The following is a 24332-nucleotide window of genomic DNA, read 5'->3' as shown; positions in this document are numbered from 1 at the left end:
CTGCAAAATGATTGTTTGCTGAATCCCCCTCAAGAGATGACATACCCAGGCATCCGATGGAGGGTGGGAAGACATACGACTTATCCAAGTTTAACTTAAGATCCGTGACCTGCAAGGTCTGAAACAGAAGATGAGGATTGTGAAGATGGTCCTTGGTCGGTGGAGCTGTGATGACTGTCATCTAAGTGGTTGATACAATAGGGGATTCATTCCAAATAATGCCGAAAAAGAGCCAGAACGCTAGCAACTCGAAAAACAGCGCGGCTATTATGGTAGAGGCCATAGGGCGTATTGGCGACAAGAAGCTGACGTGACTCTTCGTCAGGTGGCAGCTGTCACTGTGCTTCTGACAAATTCAGTTTCAAAAAGTACTGTCCCCATGCCAGTTTTGTCATGAGTTCTTCTGGGCAGACAATGGGATACATATTGACCACCTTCAAATCACAACAAAGGTGGAGCTTGCCCATCGGTTTCTTAACAATCACTACTGCCATATCCCTGTGGCTTGGCAGTATGGGTTCCACGACGCCCAGTCCTGTCAGCCTATCTAGCTCTTCTTTTACTTGGTGCACTTGCCGGGCATGAAAAAGAACGAGGTCATGCAATGGGTTTGGGTGATATGCACCACATAATCTGTGGCCTTGCCTAGCCCACATGAAAAAAGGACAGAATATTCTTTGCACAGGTCATCCAGTTCTTGATACGGCATGAGGTCAGGATCTAAATGTACCGAATTTTTGACCGTGCGAATCCGAATGCTGTGAAAGCATCCAAGCCAAACAAATTTTCTGTAAAGGCACTGTCCACTACAAGGAATGTCAGTGAGCCTGCCACCCCCTTGTATTTGTCTCTGTCATAAACTGTCCAAGAATAGCAATTTGTTGCCCGATATAACTGACAGGACAGCACAAAGTGGGTAAGAGCAGAGGGAATTCGAGGCACGGGTAAGTGTTGAAGTTTGGAAGCGATGCCACTGTACCTCTATCCACATACAGTCAAAGGAGCCCATTGATACCCACATTGATGAACAGTTTCTTAGAAACAGTTGCAAAATTGCCACACATTTGGCTAACAATGTGAATGTTCATAGCTTGAGGGTTTCAAGTCACAGCTGGAGCTGACTGAGAGTTGCATATCATTCCCATGTGTCCTTTCTTTTTTGATAGTGATGCCAGGAAGCCCAACACTGAGGGCAGGCTGGCCAGGATGTTGAATAAAAGAAGTGTGTGTGTGTGTGTGTGTGTGTGTGTGTGTGTTGTGTGGTGGTCGAACATGCTGTGTTGCCGTGAGTTCTTCCTCTGAAGGTATACTGCAATGTGTGTGCCTACTATCATCTAAGTTGACAGCAGCGACACAAGCCCAGAAATCTAATTGATGGCCTGTGGCACAGAAAACTTCAATTGTTTGTGCTATCTTAACTACTTCTTCTAAAGAGGGGTCTTCAAACTGCAGTGCCCATTGGCAGACCTCTTTATCAGGAGGAGACCAAATAATAGTGCCCTGAACCATTAGCTGGCCATATGTGAGCGGATGTTGGTGACAGGCTATGGATATTTCCAGCGGATTCGTGAAGACTTGCAGTGCCAATCTGTATGTTAGTGGAGGCACAACCTGTAGACCATTACCTGCAGTTCTAGGAAGTGCCGATGGTCTCTCAACAGGTACATATGTGGGCAGATTTCTTTGACGGGCGTCATTCAGCTGAGTCCATGAGTTTTTCAGTAAGCTGGTGGTGACACGCTGCTCCAACAGAAAGGTGTGCTCATGTTGGCTACCCTTCAGTAGTTCACACAACATTTTAGAGAAACTAATTGGCAAAAAAATTAGATTTTACAACAGTTGTAGCTATATATGTCAGTTTCATGATGAAGTGCCTATCATTTCTCTAATGGTCATAGTATGTGATCTTCCATATATATGCAACACACTGCCTGAAATTCAAATGTTTTCAATGAAAAATAGATGTCAGTATTATGAAACTTGGCAAATATATTGAATTTTTCTTTAGACTTGTGGGGAGATCTCTATCTATTACCAACCTAGAGAAAATTGACATTATGTTGTGCACTCATTTGCAATCTTGTGTGCCAGGGATAAAGCTAAAATGAAATACTCATAACACTCATCATATCTCACAAATGGTTTGAGATATCGAAACGAGATTTTGTCAAATGAAAACATGCAAAGAGAGTCCAAATTTGCCACCGATGAATGAGTGGTTTTAGGTGTCAAAGTTTTAGTTGCTACAAGTATGACTAAAGGGTGGACCAATGATCACAGTGAACATCTTATAAAACTGTATTGTAAAATACGTTGTTTGTGAAAACTGACAGATGAACATTACACAGACAAGAATGCAAAAAACTAGGCCATACGAAGAGATAATGAAACATGTATAGACCACATTCCAACTATGGACTAAAGTGTTATAAACATTAACAACAGTGCCAAACAAGGGAATACTTCAAAAACATTCAAGCAGGCAGTGTTTCCTGATATGAGTGAAAGTCAGGCATAATATATTGCAAGTAACACCAACATTGTTTGTAACAAATGGTTTTTAGATGCAGAAAATAAGCTAGATTGTAAATATGTGCATTGCAGACCACTGACGATGCTTCATTTTAATAATATGAAACCTATTTTATGACAAAATTACACATTTTGTCATAGTTGTGAAAACAGATTTAAAATAACTTCAATAATTTCAGAAATAATCTGACAAAGATGTAGGTCTCTTGAAAACAGTGTAAAAGTGAGAAGGGGGGGGGGGGGGGGGGATGAATTGTATGAACCAATCCTATAGTGAGAGCCAATAAACTGTTGCTTGTACTGTGTTCATTACTGTACTCTATTACCCATAACTGTGTTTGTCCATTATTTTGCAGGTGTAAATGAATTTTTGTGCTTTGCAAAGACCCAAACAGCCAGTGACTGCCTCAATTTTCTTCCTAGCATCATCCATACTTTCTCTCAAAGATATAGACTACTTTCAAAGTAAATTTTTCCTTTACAGGAAACTATTATTACTTTATACAAAATTCATTAAGTATCCTTCAAAATGGGAAAGCAGGGGTAGAAGAACTATGGACCAAAGAAAATGACAGAGAAGTAGAAATAATAATTTCAGAGGATGAATGGGACCAACTTTATGTTAAGGAGGTGACATCACAATAGATGAGACACAGGAAGTCCTGAAATAGGTGAAAAATAAGTGAGACCAGTGAATGAGGAACCCAGTGCCAAGCAGACAAGAGGAAGGCAGTGAAGAGAGTCTTAATCTCAGGAGGAAGCAACAAGAATTTCAAGAGTATGCACAAGAGCACTTGGAATAAGAAGAAAAATCAGAGAAACAGGAACCACAACAGTCAACAGGAATTCTGTCACACAGATCATGGCCCACAGCAACAGAGAAGCAGCGGCAGATGTTGCAGAGGAAACAGGAGTGAATTGCTGGAAAAAGGTGATGAGATGCCACCCATTTCCCAAACAGACATGATCGGAAGACCAACATACCTCTGACCTCATTATCCGTGACATCGGAAATGTGCAGTGGAGTGCGATGAAGGAAGAGACTGGCCAGAATTCCAGATACAGGTGCAAGGGTCGCACCAGCATTTCTGGGAGAATGCTGATGATCTCTTTCCTAGATAGAGATGACTGAAAGACAGCCAAGAAAATCGTAGCCACTCATGTTGTCAGCTGTGAACCATGGGCCAAACCAAAATGGAGAGGGATGAAGAAAGCTGTCATCAGAGGGCTACCATGCTTGGTGGACAGCACAGCCATCATCACTGAATCAGGAAAACGGGGCTTCTAAGATGACATCTCGTTGAGGCAGAAGTCCAGTTGGAAGAGGGCATCAGAGTGACTATTTGTTGGGCTGTGCTGGCACAAGAAGAACGCCAACTTTTTCAACCTGAATGAATTAGTGGACACGGCTGTCAGTCAAGCCAGTGCCATCGGAATATGATGTCTCATTGTAGTGTTTCAACTACAAGGAATATGGGCACCTGGACAAGTACTCCAACAGGAAGCCCGTAAGCATCGAATGTGCTGGACTCCACTCTTGATGTGACTGCAAACAGGGAAAGATGGTGCTGCCACAGTGCTTGAACTACAACAGCAAGCTTGTAGCCAGCTGGAAGGGGTGCAAATCATTCATGGAGATCTACTAGGACCAGCTGACAACTAGCACAAAGAAGATGGCCACCAGTAAGCGGCAAAAACATTGTGAGGAAACCAGCAGCACAGCAGCAGCTGGCCATAAGGACCACAGCACGCAGCAGAAGCAGATGCCAGCAGATAGCAATGGTGGGGGTGCACTGCTGCTCAGTGAGAGTGAGGCTTAGTGCTCCTCCTGCCGCAGACTGCCACTCGTGCCATTGTGGCCTCAGGAGGAGAAACAGGGCTGCAGCACACCGTGGCAGCACAGTAACACACTGTGACAGTGTGAAAATAACTGCAACCATCTGAGAAGAAACTGCAGACATGTGGTAAGAAATTACAATTCCACACTTCAGTCGGGCACTGGAGCGGATTGTGCAAGGCATCTTACATACACTAGCAGACAAACTCGGCGAGCTGGTGTGCGCAATGGTGGACTGTCACAAATGGGCCTAAACCTTTTGTGAAAAAATACTCAATGACAGCCAGGAACATCAGAAACGTTAAGCCAGTGGATAAAAGTTGGGAAATGCAGGAACAGTATCAAATGACAGCAAGGGTTGTCCATAAAGGTTAGAACAGGGGCATGTAACACAGGGAAGCTACCATGTCTGATGGTATCAACATAGAGCTGCTTAATCATGCAGCATTAAAGTTAACAGCTAAGCCTCGTACATCTCTTAAATAAACGCTTGGTGATACCTGAATCACAGAAGACAGGAGAGGTGATGCTGATCTACAAAAAAGGAGAAAGAAATGTCTATGAGAACTATAGAGGAAAAAGCCTACTAAATTCGTCTTACAAGCAAAAATTGCAATACAGCACTTAAATCAAATATGTAAGAACTATCATCTACAAATTTCAGTAAAGAAAGTAACAACTTCCAAAGAGAAATTTCCAGTATGTTTCAAAATAGTACTAGATGAACAATTGATAGAACATATATCACATTTTCAGCTGTTAGTCTGTGATATTAACCATGAATATGAAAATGACATCATTAATAAATTAAATAAGTTTGAAATGATATGAGGCACAATACACAGATCACTGGTGACAAGGTGAGGTTGAATGCAAAGCTAAAATTTTGCAGATTAATGTCTATCCTTATGCTGATATATAGAAGCAAATCCTGGACATTAATTGTGAAAGAGAAATGAAGAGTACACATAAAAAAGCAAATCCTGGACATTAACTGAGAAAGAGAAATGAAGAATACAGTTGGGTGAAAGGAAATTTTTAAGTTAAGTTAAAGGGCATACCCTCAGAGATCAAATACAAAATAATAATAATAATAATAATAATAACACGAGAGCTGTATAAATGAAAGAACATCTACAGAATTGGGGAAAACAGATTAGTTAAATAAGTAATCAACTATAAACCTATAGGAAAGAGAGATCTTTGTCAGCTGAGGAACAGAAGGTTTCTGTGAAGTTGGAACAGTCCATAAACTTACTCCATGACGTGAAGAAGAAGAAGCGGAAGAAGTCTTAATGGAAAGTAATAACAGGTTCAGAAAGTGGAACATATGAAGGTGGACAAATAGGGTGCTACCCCTCAGGGGAAATATGAAAGGAAGGAGACAACTCAAAAGGCCTCCTTCTGTGGGAGGGTGTATCCCCACAGTGTCAGAGTGTGATAGTCTTTGTCAGTCCTCCAAACAGTAAATTGATGACCTATCCCTCCACATTTCCAGAAATTAATTTGAACTCTTTGATATTGAAAACCTGTAATAAATTTAGCTGTACCTATATTACCCTCCAGTCCTCTCATGACTGTGTCGAATGGCCACCTGATGTAGCGATAAAGCTATAACATCAGTGACTATTACTGTAGTCTGGTCCATCTGCTTAATTTGTAGTTCAGCTAGCCATCAATAGAAAAACTTTACTAGCATTCACTAATCATAAACTAATATGAATTATTGTATATAGAAACTTTAGTAAAAGATTTCTGTGCCTGTTAACAATTATTCAATCGTCATTCCTGTAACAAAGTATGTAAACCCCAATATAAAATTTAAATAATAATTAACACAGGATTAAATTTGTTATCTTGTCAAGGAATTATTGATTTTGGAAATGTAATGAATGTTTTTTGTGACTGATGACCTCCCTGTCTGTTCTCTACCCCCAAACAACCCAACCCAATGTTTTTTGTAGTGGTAGTACCTTAGAGGATGTTTGCCTCCTGCATTTGCAAAACTAGCACTCTCTTAACTCTCCTATACATCTACACAAAGGTCACCATTTGAATTACCTAAACCTAACAGCAGGTGTAGAATACTGTGACACCTGTTTCAACTGTTCTCAAGCTTTCACATCTCTTCACTCTATGCAATTGGCACACCTCCAGACAAGGGCACATAACGTCTGCACACCACAAGAATATGACACTCTTAAGTCCTAAGAGAACACTGCCAACATCCTGCACAGAAGGAGAATGTTTATTGCAGAAACCTATGCCTCTCTTTACAACTAGAGCTGCTTTTATTTTTGAATAGGAACTTAACTGTGAGATAAGTCAGTTGTTGAATGCTGTATTGTCAGATCCTTGTTTTAGTGTATTAGTTTGTAATCTTTGTTTTCCTATCATGTTTCTGGCCTTTATGTTTTAGATATATATAATATTTCCAGTGTACCATATACTCATATAACTTGTATGTTTGTAAAATAGTCATATCTTTTTAATCTTTTTATAGTCCATTCTTTACTCAGTGTGATAAAAAAAATTGGTTGACAAATGCTGTATAGTTCTGGTATAACATGAAGTCAGATTAAACTTACTTTTTACTTCATACTTCATTAAAGATCAAGCAGCAAGAAGGGCTGTTTGGGCCGAAGGAAGCCCGTACCATCAACATCAGCTCCCTCAAGATTGACATCTCCTGCAGGCAGTAGTGGTGGTTCAATGCAGGAGACCCATGTTATAATGAAAAACAATGCAATGTTTCTGCTGGAGCTAGCCAGTGCAGGAGGTACAGGCCTGCAGCAGCGTCGACCATCAATTGTGGGTGCAGGTAGGCAGTAGATGTAGCCCAGTACTACAGTTCAACAGTTTGTATGAAACAGTAGTTGAGTACTGACTTCTGAAACAAAGTTTTAACATAAGGTTTTTCAAAGGATTCTTGACAGATAAATGCTGAATTGTGGGTGGATCTAATTAAAAAGAAGAAAGATAATGACTGTTGGATGTGGTCAACTGACTGGAGGCTGCTGACTTGGACTTTAGAGGCAGTTTGAAAACTTGAACATCACATGAGATACCTCGTGTGTCACTTGTTTTGCCCATGGGCTCTGGTGTTGGGGGAACCTTCCAGAGTACCTAATGTTAGGTGACTGCACTAACCTCAGGGTGAACGACAGTTTGTGAACTGTTCGTGGCATAATCTGTATCACTTCAGGGAGGGGGTTACCTTCATAATCTCAGATGTTATTGAATGTTAAATTTCATGAGTAAGTAAGAAGCACATATTTTTTTGTTTTCTCCAAAAAAAGTCCTGCCCCAAGATACGGGCTTCCAAAGATGACACTGCAAACATCATTTTGAAGATATGAATTTTGGAAATGTTTTTAAAATGCTGTATCTCTGTAATAGTTCTAGATATTTTGTTAGAGTTTTTTTATTTGAAACATAAGTGCGTTATGATTACAACGGTATCCTCCATTTGGACATAACTGTCAAAGTTCTTTTGAATTTTTTTTAAATTTCCTGATTTTTTTCCCAAAAAATGCCAATCCAGAAAAGTTAGATTTTTTTGTTGATTAGTACCATGTAGTACTAAATTCTCTGTAAAGGAGAGCTTTTAAGTTGGGCAGGTTTTATTTTTAAAAAATCATTTTTTAAACTTTCAAGGGTAATGTATGTCTCACTGAAGTTTTTTCTCACTAATTTCTTTGTTACAATGTTTATTTCTGTTGTCTTTTCAGTTTCATTGTTACAGATATTTCTTACACATTATTGTAGTTTCTTGTCAGTTTCTTTGTCGTGGTTGTTCATTGCAGGTTTCTGCATTGTAGTTGTTCTTTGCTAATTTATTTACTGAAGAGGCTTCTAAGAAATCTGAGACCATCCAGTGAGTTCTGCGTTTCCGTGAGAAATTTTCTAGTTGACACAGCTGCAGTGTGTTTTGTGAAAAGAACTGTTTGAAATGTCTTCTGACTGGGGCCACAGAAGAGTGAAGTGTGCTGACTATTTGCATATACATAAAAGAGTGATATATATATAAAACCAGACTGTTCAGGTTGGGAATAAGTGTTCTCATTTGAGGACTCTGTTTCAAAGTGAAGATGTGTCCAGTGACGACTTTTTGTGTTTTAAGAGTTTTGACAGAATAACAACAGTGATAGTATCTTAACAAGGTGAAGCCTCCCATGGTGCAAAGGTTTGTTAGAAATAAAACACTGAAGATTTTGCATCAATAGAGGAAGAATTAAATAGCCTGAATCAGTCAACTTCAGAGGTAGATTTTAGTCCCGTTAAGAAACAGTGGTCAGTGAAGTTGAGTCATAAGTTCTATGCATCAAGAGAGTGCAGAGAAATACACTACAGAAAAAGTGACCACACTCTTCAAAGTAGAAATTCCATCTTCAGAAGAAAATGAACCAAAGCACTCTTACACCTCTTGCCATGAATTTTTCACAAATACCAATTCAGGTATTGAAATATTAAGCATCCTACAGTGAAAAGATGCAAGTTTTAACTATTATTCTAGAAACATTTTCAAAGAAAACAATTTTGAGCCACATTCCATCAGTATCAAAGTACATGGTAGACAAATCAAGAAATGTGGAGTTTGTAAAAGGAATCTTTGGAAGACCAGATCCTTATTATAGTCATCCTGTAGAAGCAGCTCAAGTTCAAATAGTGCAGTCATTTTGTCTGGAAGATAAATGGGACTGTTCTCGCCAGAGTGCCAACAAAAAAGACTCTATAACTGTAACAGTTGAAGGTCAAATAGTTGTGAAAGTGAAGAGGTACATGACTCACAGTATTAAAGAAACTTTTGCAATTTATAAGAGCAACTATAAAACTTCACATGTTGGAATATCAAAGTTTTATGCACTACGACCTAAGAGGGTAGTTCCACACCCACCTAGAGAATCTGTTTATGTATGTACTTTGCGAATCTGAATAACTTACTGGAGCACGTGACATATGACACCTTGGTTGGGCATGTGAAGTCATTAGTAGTCTGTGACATAAAGCGAGATACTTGTGTGTTCCAAGAAAGTGGTGTCTGTCCTGGAAAGGGAGGACTGTCTTTACAGACACATGGCCTGGAAGATGTAGCAGATAAATCTGCAGGAATTACATATGGGCACGGAAGGAAAATAAACTAATTAAAACAACTGTTGCTTTTGACAGTTTCATTGATGAACTTGGTAAATGGTCAGTGACAGCAGTAACCCATCAGCATCTGAAGAAATTGCAACAACAACACATTGCAGAAGTGAAAGGATGCGTACAGGCTGAAGAACTATGTTTAGTGCTTCACTGTGATTTTGCAGAGAACTGGTGTGTAATTCTCGTACAAGGGTATCATTGGAGTAACGACAAGGTTTCAATTTTTACAGGAGTGACATATTTTCTGAACAAGACTATAAGTGTTGCAGTTATAAGTGACGCACATGATATGCTAGCAGTACGCAAAATCCTTCAACTGCAGACAGGGACAGGAAAGATTATGATTATTTCTGATGTTGCTCCTAGTCATTTTAAAAATAGTTACCTGGTTATGGGAAGGTGCCTTGTGATGGTTTAGGAAGCCTGATGAAGCACCATGCTACAAAACATAATCTTTCCAGGCCAAATACAGCTGTGATTCAGAATGCTGAGGATTTTATGAGAGTCATGAAATCTTACACATCCACAGCCCTCATTCTTTTGCCCAAAGAGGATATCGAAGAATTCCATGAGCAGAAAAAAGAAGAATGGGCAAACAAACTACTCCTGTGAAAGTAATTCACAAAATACATTTTTGGACTCAAAGTGATGGGTAAACTCATATTGAGCGCACTTTAAAGAGCAAGAAAGAAGGAACTTCATTTGTTCAGCCAACACGACAGAAGCAGCAGGATAATATTCAGATTCACAACCTGAGAAAGACGACGTTGTGGCGTGTGTGTATGACTGTGACTGGAGGATTGCAGAGATTATAGGCACCAGTTATGAAATTGTAGTGAACTTTATGCTGACACATGGACCAGCTGCTGGATATAGATTTCCAGTTGAAGGACAGCAACAACGCCATCGGTGCTCACTTCATGTTCACAGTGTTTTGAAGATTGTAAGTGCTCCAGTTCCTATTGGTTCAACAGGAAGGCATCACTCTATATCAAAGGAAGATACTGAAGCAGTGGAACAGATTTTTAGTTCATTGACTGGCTGCTTTCACTACAAAACAGAGTTCATGGAAGTTGTGTAAATTGAAACATTTAAGTCTATGTCCTTTCACATACATTTGGAACCATTTAAAATGCTTGAAAAAGTGAGTCTCTTACTCATCTTTCAAAACTAAAATTATGTTAAATAAGGCTAGGTTTTGATTTTTATGAGCCTGTTATGTGATAATGTGGTAGTAAAACAGGTTTTATGTATGACAAAAATTTCAGTTGTTCCTAAAACCTGTTCACCGTGAAAGTGGAAGCTCTCCTTGCAGGGAATGTAGAACTGTATGGTACTAATAAACAGAAAAAAAATCAAAATTTTATGGATTGATATTTTTGAAATTTTTTTTTTCCATAAACAACAGGGTTATAAACACAAAATCAAATAGGGGTAATGCGGAGTAGGTTTAATAATGAATAGGAAAATAGGAATGCGGGTAAGCTACTACAGACAGCATAGTGAACGCATTATTGTGGCCAAGATAGATACGAAGCCCACGCCTACCACAGTAGTACAAGTTTATATGCCAACTAGCTCTGCAGATGATGAAGAAATTGAAGAAATGTATGATGAAATAAAAGAAATTATTCAGATTGTGAAGGGAAATGAAAATTTAATAGCCATGGGTGACTGGAATTCATCAGTAGGAAAAGGGGGAGAGGGAAACGTAGTAGGTGAATATGGATTGGGGGTAAGAAACGAAAGAGGAAGCCGCCTGGTAGAATTTTGCACAGAGCACAACCTAATCATAGCTAACACTTCGTTCGAGAATCATAAAAGAAGATTGTATACATGGAAGAAGCCTGGAGAAACTGACAGGTTTCAGATAGATTATATAATGGTAAGACAGAGATTTACGAACCAGGTTTTAAATTGTAAGACATTTCCAGAGGCAGATGTAGACTCTGACCACAATCTATTGGTTATGAACTGTAGTTTAAAACTGAAGAAACTGCAAAAAGGTGGTAATTTAAGGAGATGGGACCTGGATAAACTGAAAGAACCAGCGGTTGTCCAGAGTTTCAGGGAGAGCATAAGGGAACAATTGACAGGAATGGGGGAAAGAAAGTCTGGAAGTAGCGCGGGAAACGCATTGTACGAACTCGTATTAACAACTAACCAGAGAATGAGTTTTGATAGTGGTAAGAATAGTTAGAATTAGTGATGATAAGACTGTTTGTTAGAATGAGGAAGGAGAAGAAACGGGGACATCACACAAATTATGGAAGAATATGACGATTCCAAATTTATACAAAAATTTCCTTCTATTTTTCGGTCTCGTGCATGAGAAACTGGAGCGCATGAATTAAATGTGAAACTATTTCCTAATGTAAAGCTTTTTGCTTGTAGTAGGCCAAATAGGTATTTCGTATTGGTACTGCATGAATTATTTTGTCGTATTATAGAAATGATCATTATTGCCAAAACAGTGTCGCTTATTTGGTGTGTGTGTTACAATTGCTTCAATATTAGAAAGGCCTGTTTTGTTTTGTGCGGCACACAGTGACAAATTAGACCAGGGTGTCTACGAACCGGGAGATCCGGGAAAAACCAGGGATTTTTTTCATCCGGGAGAAAACCGGGAAAAACCCGGGATATTTTTAGAATTCCGGGAATTTTTCATTGTTTTAGTTTTCAGTTACATATTTGTAATTTTGACTAGTAAGAACCGACGCACTAACAAAGGATATTAACTGTATCCCGCTACTGCAGAATAATACTTCAACAATGAAACATAAACGAGAGAAAAAAACGAAAATAACTTAAATTGCAAAGGAAATGGGCCATATAAAACGACGACACAAGTGCTCATGCAAGCGTCTGCCGATTGAAAATGTGTCAAAGGCTTTAGGAAGACTATGCAGTGCTTCATAACAACAAATTGCCTCCAATGAGTGTGAAGTCGCAACTGTTTACATTCGATTTGTTTTAGCAGTTAACGCGCGGGCTCATGCGCATGCGCAGTAGTGTCACGTTTGAATAGTAGATTCTCCCGCTTCTGTAAACAGGAATGTGGCTGTTGGCTGTGCAAGCAGTCGCAGCAAGCAGCTAGATACTTCCGGGGAAAGGGGACGCCTAATTCATATTCTTGAGGGGAAAAAAACTTGTTTCACAAAGCACCTAGCATCAAGCGCACATTTGCCTATCAATTAGTCATATGATTTTGAAACGCTTCTCACATTTTAAGTTGATTTCTGAATGGTTCCACAGTACTGGGTAGTTTCAACTGTTCGCTGCATTTCAAGTGCACGTTTTCATTTTCTAGCACGTATGGCATTATGCCATAATAAAGAACCAAACATGATATAATACAGTACTGGTGCTCCAAGAAAATTTACATCCTGAAAACCACACTTAAAAGCTTAATATCAGGTCGGGGTCTACGGTACTTCATTGGGAATCTGGACATACGAGTGTGCCTTTAAGTATGCACTTTAAATGTGCACATTTTAATATGGTTCACGAAATTCCGATGCTCTTGCAGTATCATCTTTCATTGATGATCTTTTACACGTACGTACATACGAGCTTCCTAAGTCATGATATCTACCCAAGCGCATTGTCGCCTGTTACCTGAGCTCTCTGGCAACTGCTGAAACGAACCTATTTGTAACAGGTCGCGGGAAAATAATACGATTGGTGGTTTGAAAAGCGTTACTTTCAAAGTAAATATCCTTTTACGTAAGTTGAACTACGTACAAGAATGGACCGTGAATTTATTAAATCACAAAGCGTTTGACTCTCATTTAAAAATCAGGCGTCTGATGAGCCATTTAGAAGCATTTCGAACCCTCGAACCCTGAAGATCAGACATTTATGTCATTACTAAAAATTTTACAGGCACATTTGTATGATATCTCTTAAAGTGTAACACGCGCAAAAAAGATCAACAGTATATGCGAAACCTTAGCTTCTCTTGCAGCTTGAGACCAATATTTTTGTGAAAGCTTTGCTTTTCTTGTAACAACACTATGTATATTAATTTAAACTATTAACTTTCCCTGTTTGGCGCGCTACGTAACACTGATGTTGCTATTGGCTGCCTACATCACGTGTCCTATGCTCTGAATATCCTCTGTCATCGGCTGGTGAGATCACGTGACATGAGTTACGAACGGCTTACAAAAGCGCATCGAAATCTCGGTTTCAATGGTTCGCAAAGTAACATGCGGTGTTTGGTGGATTTTCTAATGTATGGTTTCGTAATACGAAAATACGCAGCGTACATGTTGCTGCACATCAAAGATATTTCCAAAACGTGTCTTTTTCTCTGAGTTTCGTTTTCTAAAGTGCCGGGAAATTGTACGCCCGTGTACAAAACCATAACCATTCAAAGGAGTGATAGGGGAAAATATACTGTCATCCGGGAGAAAGTGTGTTTTTAACCGGGAAATCCGGGAAAAATCCGGGAATTTTTTTTCCTTGTCCACGTAGACACCCTGTAGACGTAATCAGATCAAGAAACCACACCAGTCTTGGGTACTAATTGTATTAACAGGTTTTTCAATATTAGACAATGACATTTCCATTTTTCACATAGCAGAATGTTTGTCGAAGTTTGATAATGTAATAGTTCTTTCGCAGAAAGGAAAGAACGCCATGTAAAGGTGTAGCAAGATTAGAGAGAAAACTCGCTAGGACCTAAGGATTGAAGAAATGTGTACTGTCTTGCCTGTCTCCTGTCTTTACTGGTTTTAGGTATCCTATATTTAATTTTATGTTACACAGAAGAGCAAGTTATTAGCTAATAGTATTAGCTATTAGCTAATAGTATTACTTGCGAGGGGTTGGGCAGAATGTCAAACCGGCCGACTGGGAGCAGGATAGGCACTACAGGACATATTAATTTCCACTGTCTTGAAATAATTTGATGACATCCATTACAAAATATACACGTTTGAGTTCCACAGGGCGAAATACAGTGGCGTGCGGTATAAGAATGTTATTTGAAGAGGCGTGGCACTGCACTGCACACTTAAGACCAAATAATGTGTGTTACATTTCCTCGAAGATATATGTTTTATGTGTCAGACTCTACAGAAAGATGTGCGCTACAAAATGAACTTATTTTTGAAAAGTCTCTCTCTCTTTCTTTTTTTTTATGCACAGAGCAGTCTGAGATATAGTTGAGGGGGGGGGGGGGGGGGGGTAATCTCTACGTGACCCGTGTTCTTATTTAGTGATTTTTCTGTTTCCTCTTCATTTACTGCTCTCACGTCAAATGAAAACAAGACTGATTTCTGTGGCTGGGAGCTATCAAGTGAATTAAAATGTATTCACATAATTACGGAAGGCAGAATGTTATAGTTACTAGTTTCAGATTTTATTTTGTTTCTGCCTTTCTGACAGTCAAGCATTAATCGCCTTGCAGAACAATAAAGCTATTTTTGTCGGTTTGCTAAAGAAATTTGGCTTTTATTAGGGTTTCCTGCTGAGGTAGTGAATTTATTTGAAGCGAAGTGTTTAATTCCACACCATTGGCTAGTTTCAGCTGTTCACTAAGTTTCGAGTGCACATTTTCATCTTCTAGCACATATGGCATTATGCCATAACAAAGAACCAAACATGAGATAATACAGTACTGGTACTCGAAGAAAATTTACATCCCGAAAACCACACTGAAAAGTTTCAAATCAGCTCTAGGTCTATGTAATTGGGAATCTAGACATACGAATGTGCACTGTAAGGCAAACCATGCATTTTAGTATGGTTCAAGAAATTCTGACGCTCTTGGAGTATCCTCTGACATCTTGTTTCTTTTATGACAAGATGTAAGATCTTTTAATGTTTTACACGTACGAACATACGGGCTTCCTATGTCACTATAGCTGCGCAAGCGCGGTGACGCCTCTTATCTGGTGATGTCTGGCAGCTGCTGAAATGAATCTATATCTAACAAGTCGCGTGAAAATATTGCGAACTGTTGTTCGCAAAGCGTTATTTTCAAAGTAAATTTCCTTTTACGCAAGATGAACTATGTGCAAAAATGTACGATGAGTTTCCTAAATTTCTTTTAAAAATCAACTCTTTGATGACAAGCCATTTAGAAGAATTTCTAGCCCAGAAGATCAGACAGAGATTTATGTCTGTATTAAAAATTTTACTGGCGTATTTGTGTGACGTATCTTTAAGTGTAACATGCGCTAAACAAATCAACATTACATGTGAAAGCTTAGCTTCTCTTGTAGCTTATTAATTTTCAAGACAAATATTGGAAATACGGAAGCGTCCGATCCAACCCGTCGGCTTTGACCCATGACGTCACAAATATGGCGGAAATGACCATAAACGACAATTCCAATATGGCGGATAAAAAAACTTTGCATACGTATCACAAAGACGAAAACACATAGAAAAACAACACACACAAAGGTTTCACAAGAACAATCTGCTAACATTGATAGCAAACAAAGATAATAATAAACAAGTGGTACTCAAGGCCAGGCAGGGGGGGGGGGGGCTGCGCCCCCCTGACCCCCCCCCCCCCCCCCCCAAAAAAAAAAAAAAAAAACTCCCAACCTAACCACGTATTCAGGGCTACGCTACAAGATCAATGTGTAGGTCAATCAAAAGATAAAAAAAAAAAAAACAAATAAAAAAAAAGAAAAAAACAATATTGATTCATTAGACATAACGAGTAGCGACAAAACATATAGACCATAAAGATTGAACAATCTAATGGCAAACTGATAAAAGCCTCATAGACGACGTTAAAACAAAAAGTACAGTAAAAAGGTAAACTATATATTACAGGCCCTAAAACTCCTACTAAGGTAACGTCAACGAGGCAACATCTACAAACACGCCACACTCACAAACCAAACTCCGCGCCGTAATTACGTCACACACCACAACACCCTTACGTCACGAGTCAAAGCCGACGCGTGAGATCGGATGTTTCTGTTGACCCCAAATATTATATGCAAAAGCTTTGCTTTTATTGTAGCTACCCTGTGTATGTTAATTTAAACCATTAATTTTTCCTGTTGGTGTAATTCGAATTTATACTTTCGTAATATGAAAATAAGCAGCGCACATGTTGCTGCACATCAAAGGTATGTCCAAAACGTGTTTTTCTGCCCTGAGTTTCATTTTCTAAAGTGCTGGGAAATTCTACGCTGCTGGATAGAACCATATCCATTCAAAGGATACATTTTACAGCTCCAAGGGAAAGTATACTGTCATTTAACACGGAAAAATTGTACTTTCACCCAGGAGAAAATTAATTTTTAACCGGGAGATCCAGGAAAAATCCAGGAATTTCTTTTCCTTGTCCTTGTATACACCCTGAAAAAACTCCAACAAAATATCTAGAACTGTTCCAGAGATACAGCATTTTAAATTTTGTTCCAAAATTCGCATCTTCAAAATGGTATGTGCAGCGTCATCTTTGAAGTGCTGTATCTCAGAAATTCTTTTGGAGAAAACAAAAAAATATGTGTTCCTTACTTAGTCCTTAATTTTAACATATGCTAAACTCAATAACATCCGAGACTATGAAGGTAATGTTTTTTTTTCCCAGCCTGCCTGAATTGATATGGACTATGCCCCATGTTGCTCAAGTTGGAGAATGAATGTGGTGACTGGCCATGTGCCCTCACTCATTCACCCTGTTAGTAGATAAGAGGTCACTCTTTTTGCAGAGTCTGACTAACCGCACAGTAGCGAAGGGGTGGTTTGCTTGCTATTGGGAGTTCCAATGTTAAGTACATTGTAGAGCCCATTAGGCAAACAGTATCCAGGACTGGAATGAAGTCTGCTGATGGGGCCTCATCCGAGATGTGGAGGAGACTCAATCTGTGGTGGTAATTGAGGATGCATTGTCTGCATGTTGTGGCTCATATTGGAATAAATGACGTCTGTCACTTGGGTTCTGATGAATTCCTTAGTTCATACGGATAGCTGGTGGAACTGCTGAAGACTGCTGACCTAACTTGCAGGGTCCAAGCAAGGCATTTAATTTTGCAATATAATACCCAACGGCAGACTTGTGGACCTAAGTTATAGAGAGAAGTATTGTAGGATTTTCCTTGGTATGTTAGGGGTGCACTGCACAAGGAAGTAGCTACTTGGGTAACAGAGTACTAGTGGAGTGCATAAATTATTATTATTATTATTATTATTATTTTAAATAGGCTAGGTTATAGTTTGAGGCCCTCTAATGATAGCACACAAGTTATGCAGAGAGTGAAATCAGATCACATACAAAGTAAAGACACTTTGAATGTGAAAACTTAAACAGTAAATTGCCAAAGCGTTCATTTCAAAATCTGCAAATTTACTGCACTCCAGGAAAGCAATCACTCTCAGATTATTATACTCTGAACAAAGAGCTGGATGAAACCTGAAGTAGAAAGCTCCAAGATGTTTAATGAAGTGTGGAATGTAATTCATAAAGACAGGTTAGACGCAACAGGAGGTGGGATATACATTGCAAATAACAAAAATATTATGTCTACTGAGCTCAAAATTGAGACTGACTGCAAAATCGTCTGGATGCAAATAACTGGTGCATTTGAACTCAAGTTAATCATTAGATGTTTCTAGCAGTCACCCAACTCTGCCAATAACAGCTCTGGAATCATTCAAAGAAACTTTATGCTCAATAGGCAGCACTAAGGAGGTACCCTGATAATGCAATATTAATTGGAGGTGACTTTAAATTACTGAGTATAAATTTGAATTTTCTCATGGTGAGAAATAAGAGGAACAATCTGCTTTACTTGGTAAAAAGCTTTCTATAGCCAAGGTCACATATATATGTCTTTACTTTCGACAACTGGTTTCAACAGACTTTGCTGTCATTTTCTTGCCTTCAGAAATTATGATTACAAAATGACACATGTGAAGAAGCCTTTGTGCCTATAAAAAAAAATCGATGCATGAAGCATACAACAAATTTCTCTGTCGTAAGTTAGTGAAAGATATTGTTGAGAACCGAAGAAAAATCTGATCCTACATAGAATCACTAAGTGGATCAAAGGTTTCTCTTCAGTCATTTATTTGACTAGTCTGATGTCAAAATCCCTGGCATTGAGAAGCAATGGGAAAAGTTGAAAAACACATCATTAGCCTTGCATGGAATCCCAGTTTGGTTTTATAGAGAGTACTCTTCAGCTCTGGCACCATACTTTGTTTGCAAAATCTCTCACCTAGTTCCAAGTCTCAAGTGACTGGAAAAAAGTGTTGGTGACACCTTTATGTAAGAAGGGTGTAAGAATGGGCTTACAAACTGCATACTGGTGTCCTGAAAGTCAGTTTGCTACACAATTCTCAAGCATATCCTGAGTTCTGTGACTGTAAAGCTTCTGTCCACAGATCAGTATGGATTTGGAAAGCGTCGCTCCTGCGAAACTCAGTTTGTCCTTTTCTCACACAATATCTTGTAAACCTTGAATGAAGGGCTGCAGGGAGATTCCATATTCTTAAATTTCCAGAATGCGTATGACACAGTGCCCATTGTGACTGCTAATGAATATCTGAGCATATGGAATAGGCTCTTAGATAGGTGGCTGGCTCGAAAACTTAAGCAGTAGAATCCAATGTATTGACCTGTGTGGCAAGTGTTCATCAGAGACAAGAGTATCATCAGGAGATCCTTAGTGAAATGTGATGGGACTGCTCTTCTCCACTGTGTACTTGAAAGCTCTGACTACTATCAACAACAGTCTGTGGATGCTGATGATGCTAGTGTCCTGGAAAGTGTTGTCGTTGAGTGATCGTAGGAGGATACAGGATGACTTAGACAGAATTTTTATTTGGTGTAGGGAATGGCAGCTTGCTTTAAACATAAAAAATTTAAGTTAATTCAGGTGAATAGGAAGAGCAATCCTGTAGAGTTCAAATGCAGTGTTAGTGCTGTGCTGATTGACTCAGCCATGGTACTTGAATATCTAGGCATAACATTGCAAAAAAATATGAAATGGAATGAGCGTGTAATGAAGGTGGCAGGGAAAGTGAATGGTCTACTTCAGTTATTGAGAAAATTATACACTCCTGGAAATGGAAAAAAGAACACATTGACACCGGTGTGTCAGACCCACCATACTTGCTCCGGACACTGCGAGAGGGCTGTACAAGCAATGATCACACGCACGGCACAGCGGACACACCAGGAATCGCGGTGTTGGCCGTCGAATGGCGCTAGCTGCGCAGCATTTGTGCACCGCCGCCGTCAGTGTCAGCCAGTTTGCCGTGGCATACGGAGCTCCATCGCAGTCTTTAACACTGGTAGCATGCCGCGACAGCGTGGACGTGAACCGTATGTGCAGTTGACGGACTTTGAGCCAGGGCGTATAGTGGGCATGCGGGAGGCCGGGTGGACGTACCGCCGAATTGCTCAACACGTGGGGCGTGAGGTCTCCACAGTACATCGATGTTGTCGCCAGTGGTCGGCGGAAGGTGCACGTGCCCATCGACCTGGGACCGGACCGCAGCGACGCACGGATGCACGCCAAGACCGTAGGATCCTACGCAGTGCCGTAGGGGACCGCACCGCCACTTCCCAGCAAATTAGGGACACTGTTGCTCCTGGGGTATCGGCGAGGACCATTCGCAACCGTCTCCATGAAGCTGGGCTATGGTCACGCACACCGTTAGGCCGTCTTCCGCTCATGCCCCAACATCGTGCAGCCCGCCTCCAGTGGTGTCGCGACAGGCGTGAATGGAGGGACGAATGGAGACGTGTCGTCTTCAGCGATGAGAGTCGCTTCTGCCTTGGTGCCAATGATGGTCGTATGCGTGTTTGGCGCCGTGCAGGTGAGCGCCACAATCAGGACTGCATACGACCGAGGCACACAGGGCCAACACCCGGCATCATGGTGTGGGGAGCGATCTCCTACACTGGCCGTACACCACTGGTGATCGTCAAGGGGACACTGAATAGTGCACGGTACATCCAAACCGTCATCGAATCCATCGTTCTACCATTCCTAGACCGGCAAGGGAACTTGCTGTTCCAACAGGACAATACACATCCGCATGTATCCCGTGCCACCCAACGTGCTCTAGAAGGTGTAAGTCAACTACCCTGGCCAGCAAGATCTCTGGATCTGTCCCCCATTGAGCATGTTTGGGACTGGATGAAGCGACGTCTCACGCGGTCTGCATGTCCAGCACGAACGCTGGTCCAACTGAGGCGCCAGGTGGAAATGGCATGGCAAGCCGTTCCACAGGACTACATCCAGCATCTCTACGATCGTCTCCATGGGAGTATAGCAGCCTGCATTGCTGCGAAAGGTGGATATACACTGTACTAGTGCCGACATTGTGCATGCTCTGTTGCCTGTGTCTATGTGCCTGTGGTTCTGTCAGTGTGATCATGTGATGTATCTGACCCCAGGAATGTGTCAATAAAGTTTCCCCTTCCTGGGACAATGAATTCACGGTGTTCTTATTTCAATTTCCAGGAGTGTAGAAAAGTGTAGTGGAAAATCCAGGATGGAATGTAACAATATTACTCAGCATCTCCGCTATATGCTGAGTAGCAATTTTCCTTTTAATAATATTGCTAGAAAAGCATAGCTCATCTATGAAAGAGGCAGCATGTTGAACACTTGTGTGCCCAATTCTTGAGTACTGCTTTAGTTTTTAAGATCCCCACTAGTCGAATTAAATGATAGCTCCAAAGCAATTCAGGGGTGTGCTGCTAGATTTGTTATTGGTAGATTCGATCAATGTTTGAGTGTTACAGAAATGCTCCGGCAACTCAAATGGAAATCCCTGGAGTGAAGACAACATTGTTTTCACAAAATACTATTGAACTAGCATTTGCAGCAGCTGGCTGCAGAGCAGTTCTACTGCCACCAGTGTACATATTGCATAATGACTGCTAAGGCAGCAATAAGAGAAATTAGGGCTTGTGCAGAGGCATATAGATATTCATTTTTCCCTTGCACCATTTGTGAGTGGGGGAGGAAAGGGAATGACTATTAGTGGTGCAAGGTACTCTTTGCCATTCATTATACTGTGGCTTGTGGAGTGTATATGTAGATGTAAATGTACTTTTAAAACCTCTACTATGAAGTTGTGGTTAGAGTGTGGTAATGTCGCCCCTTGAAATGTTGGTTGAAATGACTGCCGGAGTGTAGGTTACTTGGAATTTGGTTGCAAAATTTTAAACCCAACAAATTGGAATGTGAAATAAAGAGTGTGATAACAGTTTGACCTGTAGTGTAACCTTTATTTAATGTACTCTTTTTTATAGGTGACTAAAACTAGAAGGTTAATTCAGAAAATATGTATTTAATAATAGAAAAATGTCTAAAAAGTACTTTTGTGCATATAATTTGTGTGTGTGCGTGTGTGTGTGTGTGTGTGTGTGTGTGTGTGTGTGTGTGTGTGTGTGTGTATCAGTTATGAAAAATGTGTGGGGATGGGGAAAGCATTATCTAACTGTTCCCTAAATTATCTTAACATTGCAGCAGAAATAGAAATCTACAATTAAAAAAAAAGTTAAGTTATATGATAAAGTAAGACAGAAATTTAAAAAATTTAAGTGCTGTCAAAATTGATTTAAATGTCAAATTGTTGGGTTTTTATTTGTTAAAAAATGTTCAAGTGTTCTGATTTTTAGCTGCTTGCCAATCTTATATATTTACTTGTTATTTTAGTTTTCTGTTAATGATTATAATGCATTAGCGTTATTTGTCTGCCCATATGTAATTTTGCACTTCATTTGGTGTGACTTTAAATGAACTTGATTTGCACTTTATGGGTATCTTTTCATTTTTTTCATTTTCAGTAATTCGTTTTGCTTTCCAAGGACATTTATTTCTTGGTACAAGGATAAGGACAGCAGTATCAATACAGATGAACACCCAGCAGCCCAAAATAAGACCAGTGAAGTGATAGGGCAGTTCTTAAGATATTTTTGTAATCTATCAATGAATAAGGACATATTTTCTGACAGACTCAGATATACTGTAATAGCACTTCCTATAAACCTGGATGTGAGCAAACTACCTCTAACTACACACCCATTACACTTCTTCCAGTTATTTGAAAACTTTTTGGGAAAGTGTCCTGCTTTTGAATACTGACTTATTTATCTTGTTAAATACCTCTCAGTTTGCATTTGATAAACAATCCCTTGCTATAAAGGAAATAAAAGCTCTCACAAAAGAAGTTCTGGCAGAACTGAGAAGGAAAATTATCCTACTGGTATATTTTGTAATTCTGCCAAAGCCTTTGGTTGTATGGATCACAAAATTCTACTTGGAGGAAGTACAGGGTGTATCAAAACAAATCATCCAATTTGGCACACCTAAATTTCTGAAACTAATAAACATATACAACGTATTTTTTTTTTTTTTGATGAACGGGAAACTCAAAAAGTTTCTTTTTAATACATTTTCATAGATGTTCAATATATCCCTCTTGAAATGCACTGCATATGTGAATGTGGTATTCAAATTGTTTCCACACTGCAGTGAGCAATTTCTGAGCTACAGCTTCCACAGCTGCTGTTATGTGATGTCTCAGTTCATTCATTGTTGTTGGTAACAGAGACACAAAACAGAGTCTTTTATAAACCCCCACAAGGAATAATCACACAAGTCAGGTCTGGTGACCTTGGAGGCCTGTAATGTAACGCTGTATCACTTGGTCCAGTGCGGCCAATCTATTGTTCAGTAATCCTTTGATTTAAAAATTGCTGCACTTCCAGATGTCAGTGTGGGAGTGTCCCATCCTGTTGGTAAATGAAGCCACTTGAATCACTCTCCAACTGCGGGAAAAGAAAGTTATCAAGCATAAACACTAAGTGTGGAAGAAAACTGTTACCTTGCCAAGAACGAAATTACAGAACTACACATGCTATTGTTTGTCACCTTCATGAAGAGCTTGCAGTAGCTGAATTTTGCATGGTTTCATGTGTAAACATCAATGCAACACACACTAGACAGACATCGGGGGCATGTTGAGCTGTCGAGCTGCACGGCAAACAGATTTCTGTGGACTCCTTGTGAAACTGTGGTGGATGCATTGGACATCGGTGTCGGACACTTGGGGATGGTGCGACAATTTGCATTTACACAAACATCCTGTTTCTCAGAATTGTTCATGCCATCATCTAAAGCTCTGTGTGTAGGAGGATCCATACCATACCAAGTATGAAAGTCATTCTGAGCAGTTATTACTGACCCACACTGCGCAAAACGTAGAACACGAAATGTTTTCTGTTGTCCCGACACCATTTTTACTAGAACTGAAGTGAGCCCACATTGCTGCTACCTAATGGCAACCATGGAAACTCGAGAGATTCCTCTTTCCAACAGTACATTGCTCATGCACAAATCTCAGATAATAAAATAGTTACGATCTTTTTTTAAATTGGATGGTTCTTTTTGATACTCTCCTGTATTGTGTTATGGCATTAATGGTATCCTCTTGCATAGATGAAGTTTTACCTTATTTAGCATGTCTGATCATACACGTTACTATGTCTCGGATCATATTCGACTTGACTTGGATCAAATTTTTACACAAAAAATATCGTGTTTATATGTACATATTCCAAATTACTTATTATTAACATTGTAGTATAAGACAGATTGCTACTTACCATAAAGATGACATGTTTAGTTGCAGCCAGGCACAATTTCAAGACACTTACACATAAGCTTTCAGCCACAGCCTCATTGAGAAAAAGAACAAGAAACACACACCATTCATACGCACAAGCAAGTGCACCTCATGCAAACAGTACTACCGGCTCCAGCAGCTCGGACCAGAATCCTGGACGAAGCTGCCAGAGTTGGTGGTCATGTGC

General features: G+C 39.8%; 1 protein-coding gene across 1 annotated transcript in view; it reads left to right on the top strand.

Annotated features, from left to right (window-relative positions):
• Positions 1 to 24332, top strand: part of LOC126188561 (E3 ubiquitin-protein ligase MYCBP2-like) — a gene marked incomplete at its 5' end in the record, with an annotated part of 354851 nt that overhangs the window by 151619 nt on the left and 178900 nt on the right. Inside the window, one exon of the mRNA XM_049930160.1 lies at positions 6982 to 7190. Within this exon, the coding sequence (XP_049786117.1) occupies positions 6982 to 7190 (209 nt within the window). The remainder of the gene's footprint in view (positions 1 to 6981; positions 7191 to 24332) is intronic.

This window comes from Schistocerca cancellata, chromosome 5 (genome assembly GCF_023864275.1).
Source record: "Schistocerca cancellata isolate TAMUIC-IGC-003103 chromosome 5, iqSchCanc2.1, whole genome shotgun sequence".
NCBI classification, from domain to species: Eukaryota; Metazoa; Arthropoda; class Insecta; order Orthoptera; family Acrididae; genus Schistocerca; species Schistocerca cancellata.
Note: the sequence above shows the minus strand (reverse complement) of the source record. Positions and strands in the feature narration are given on the sequence as shown.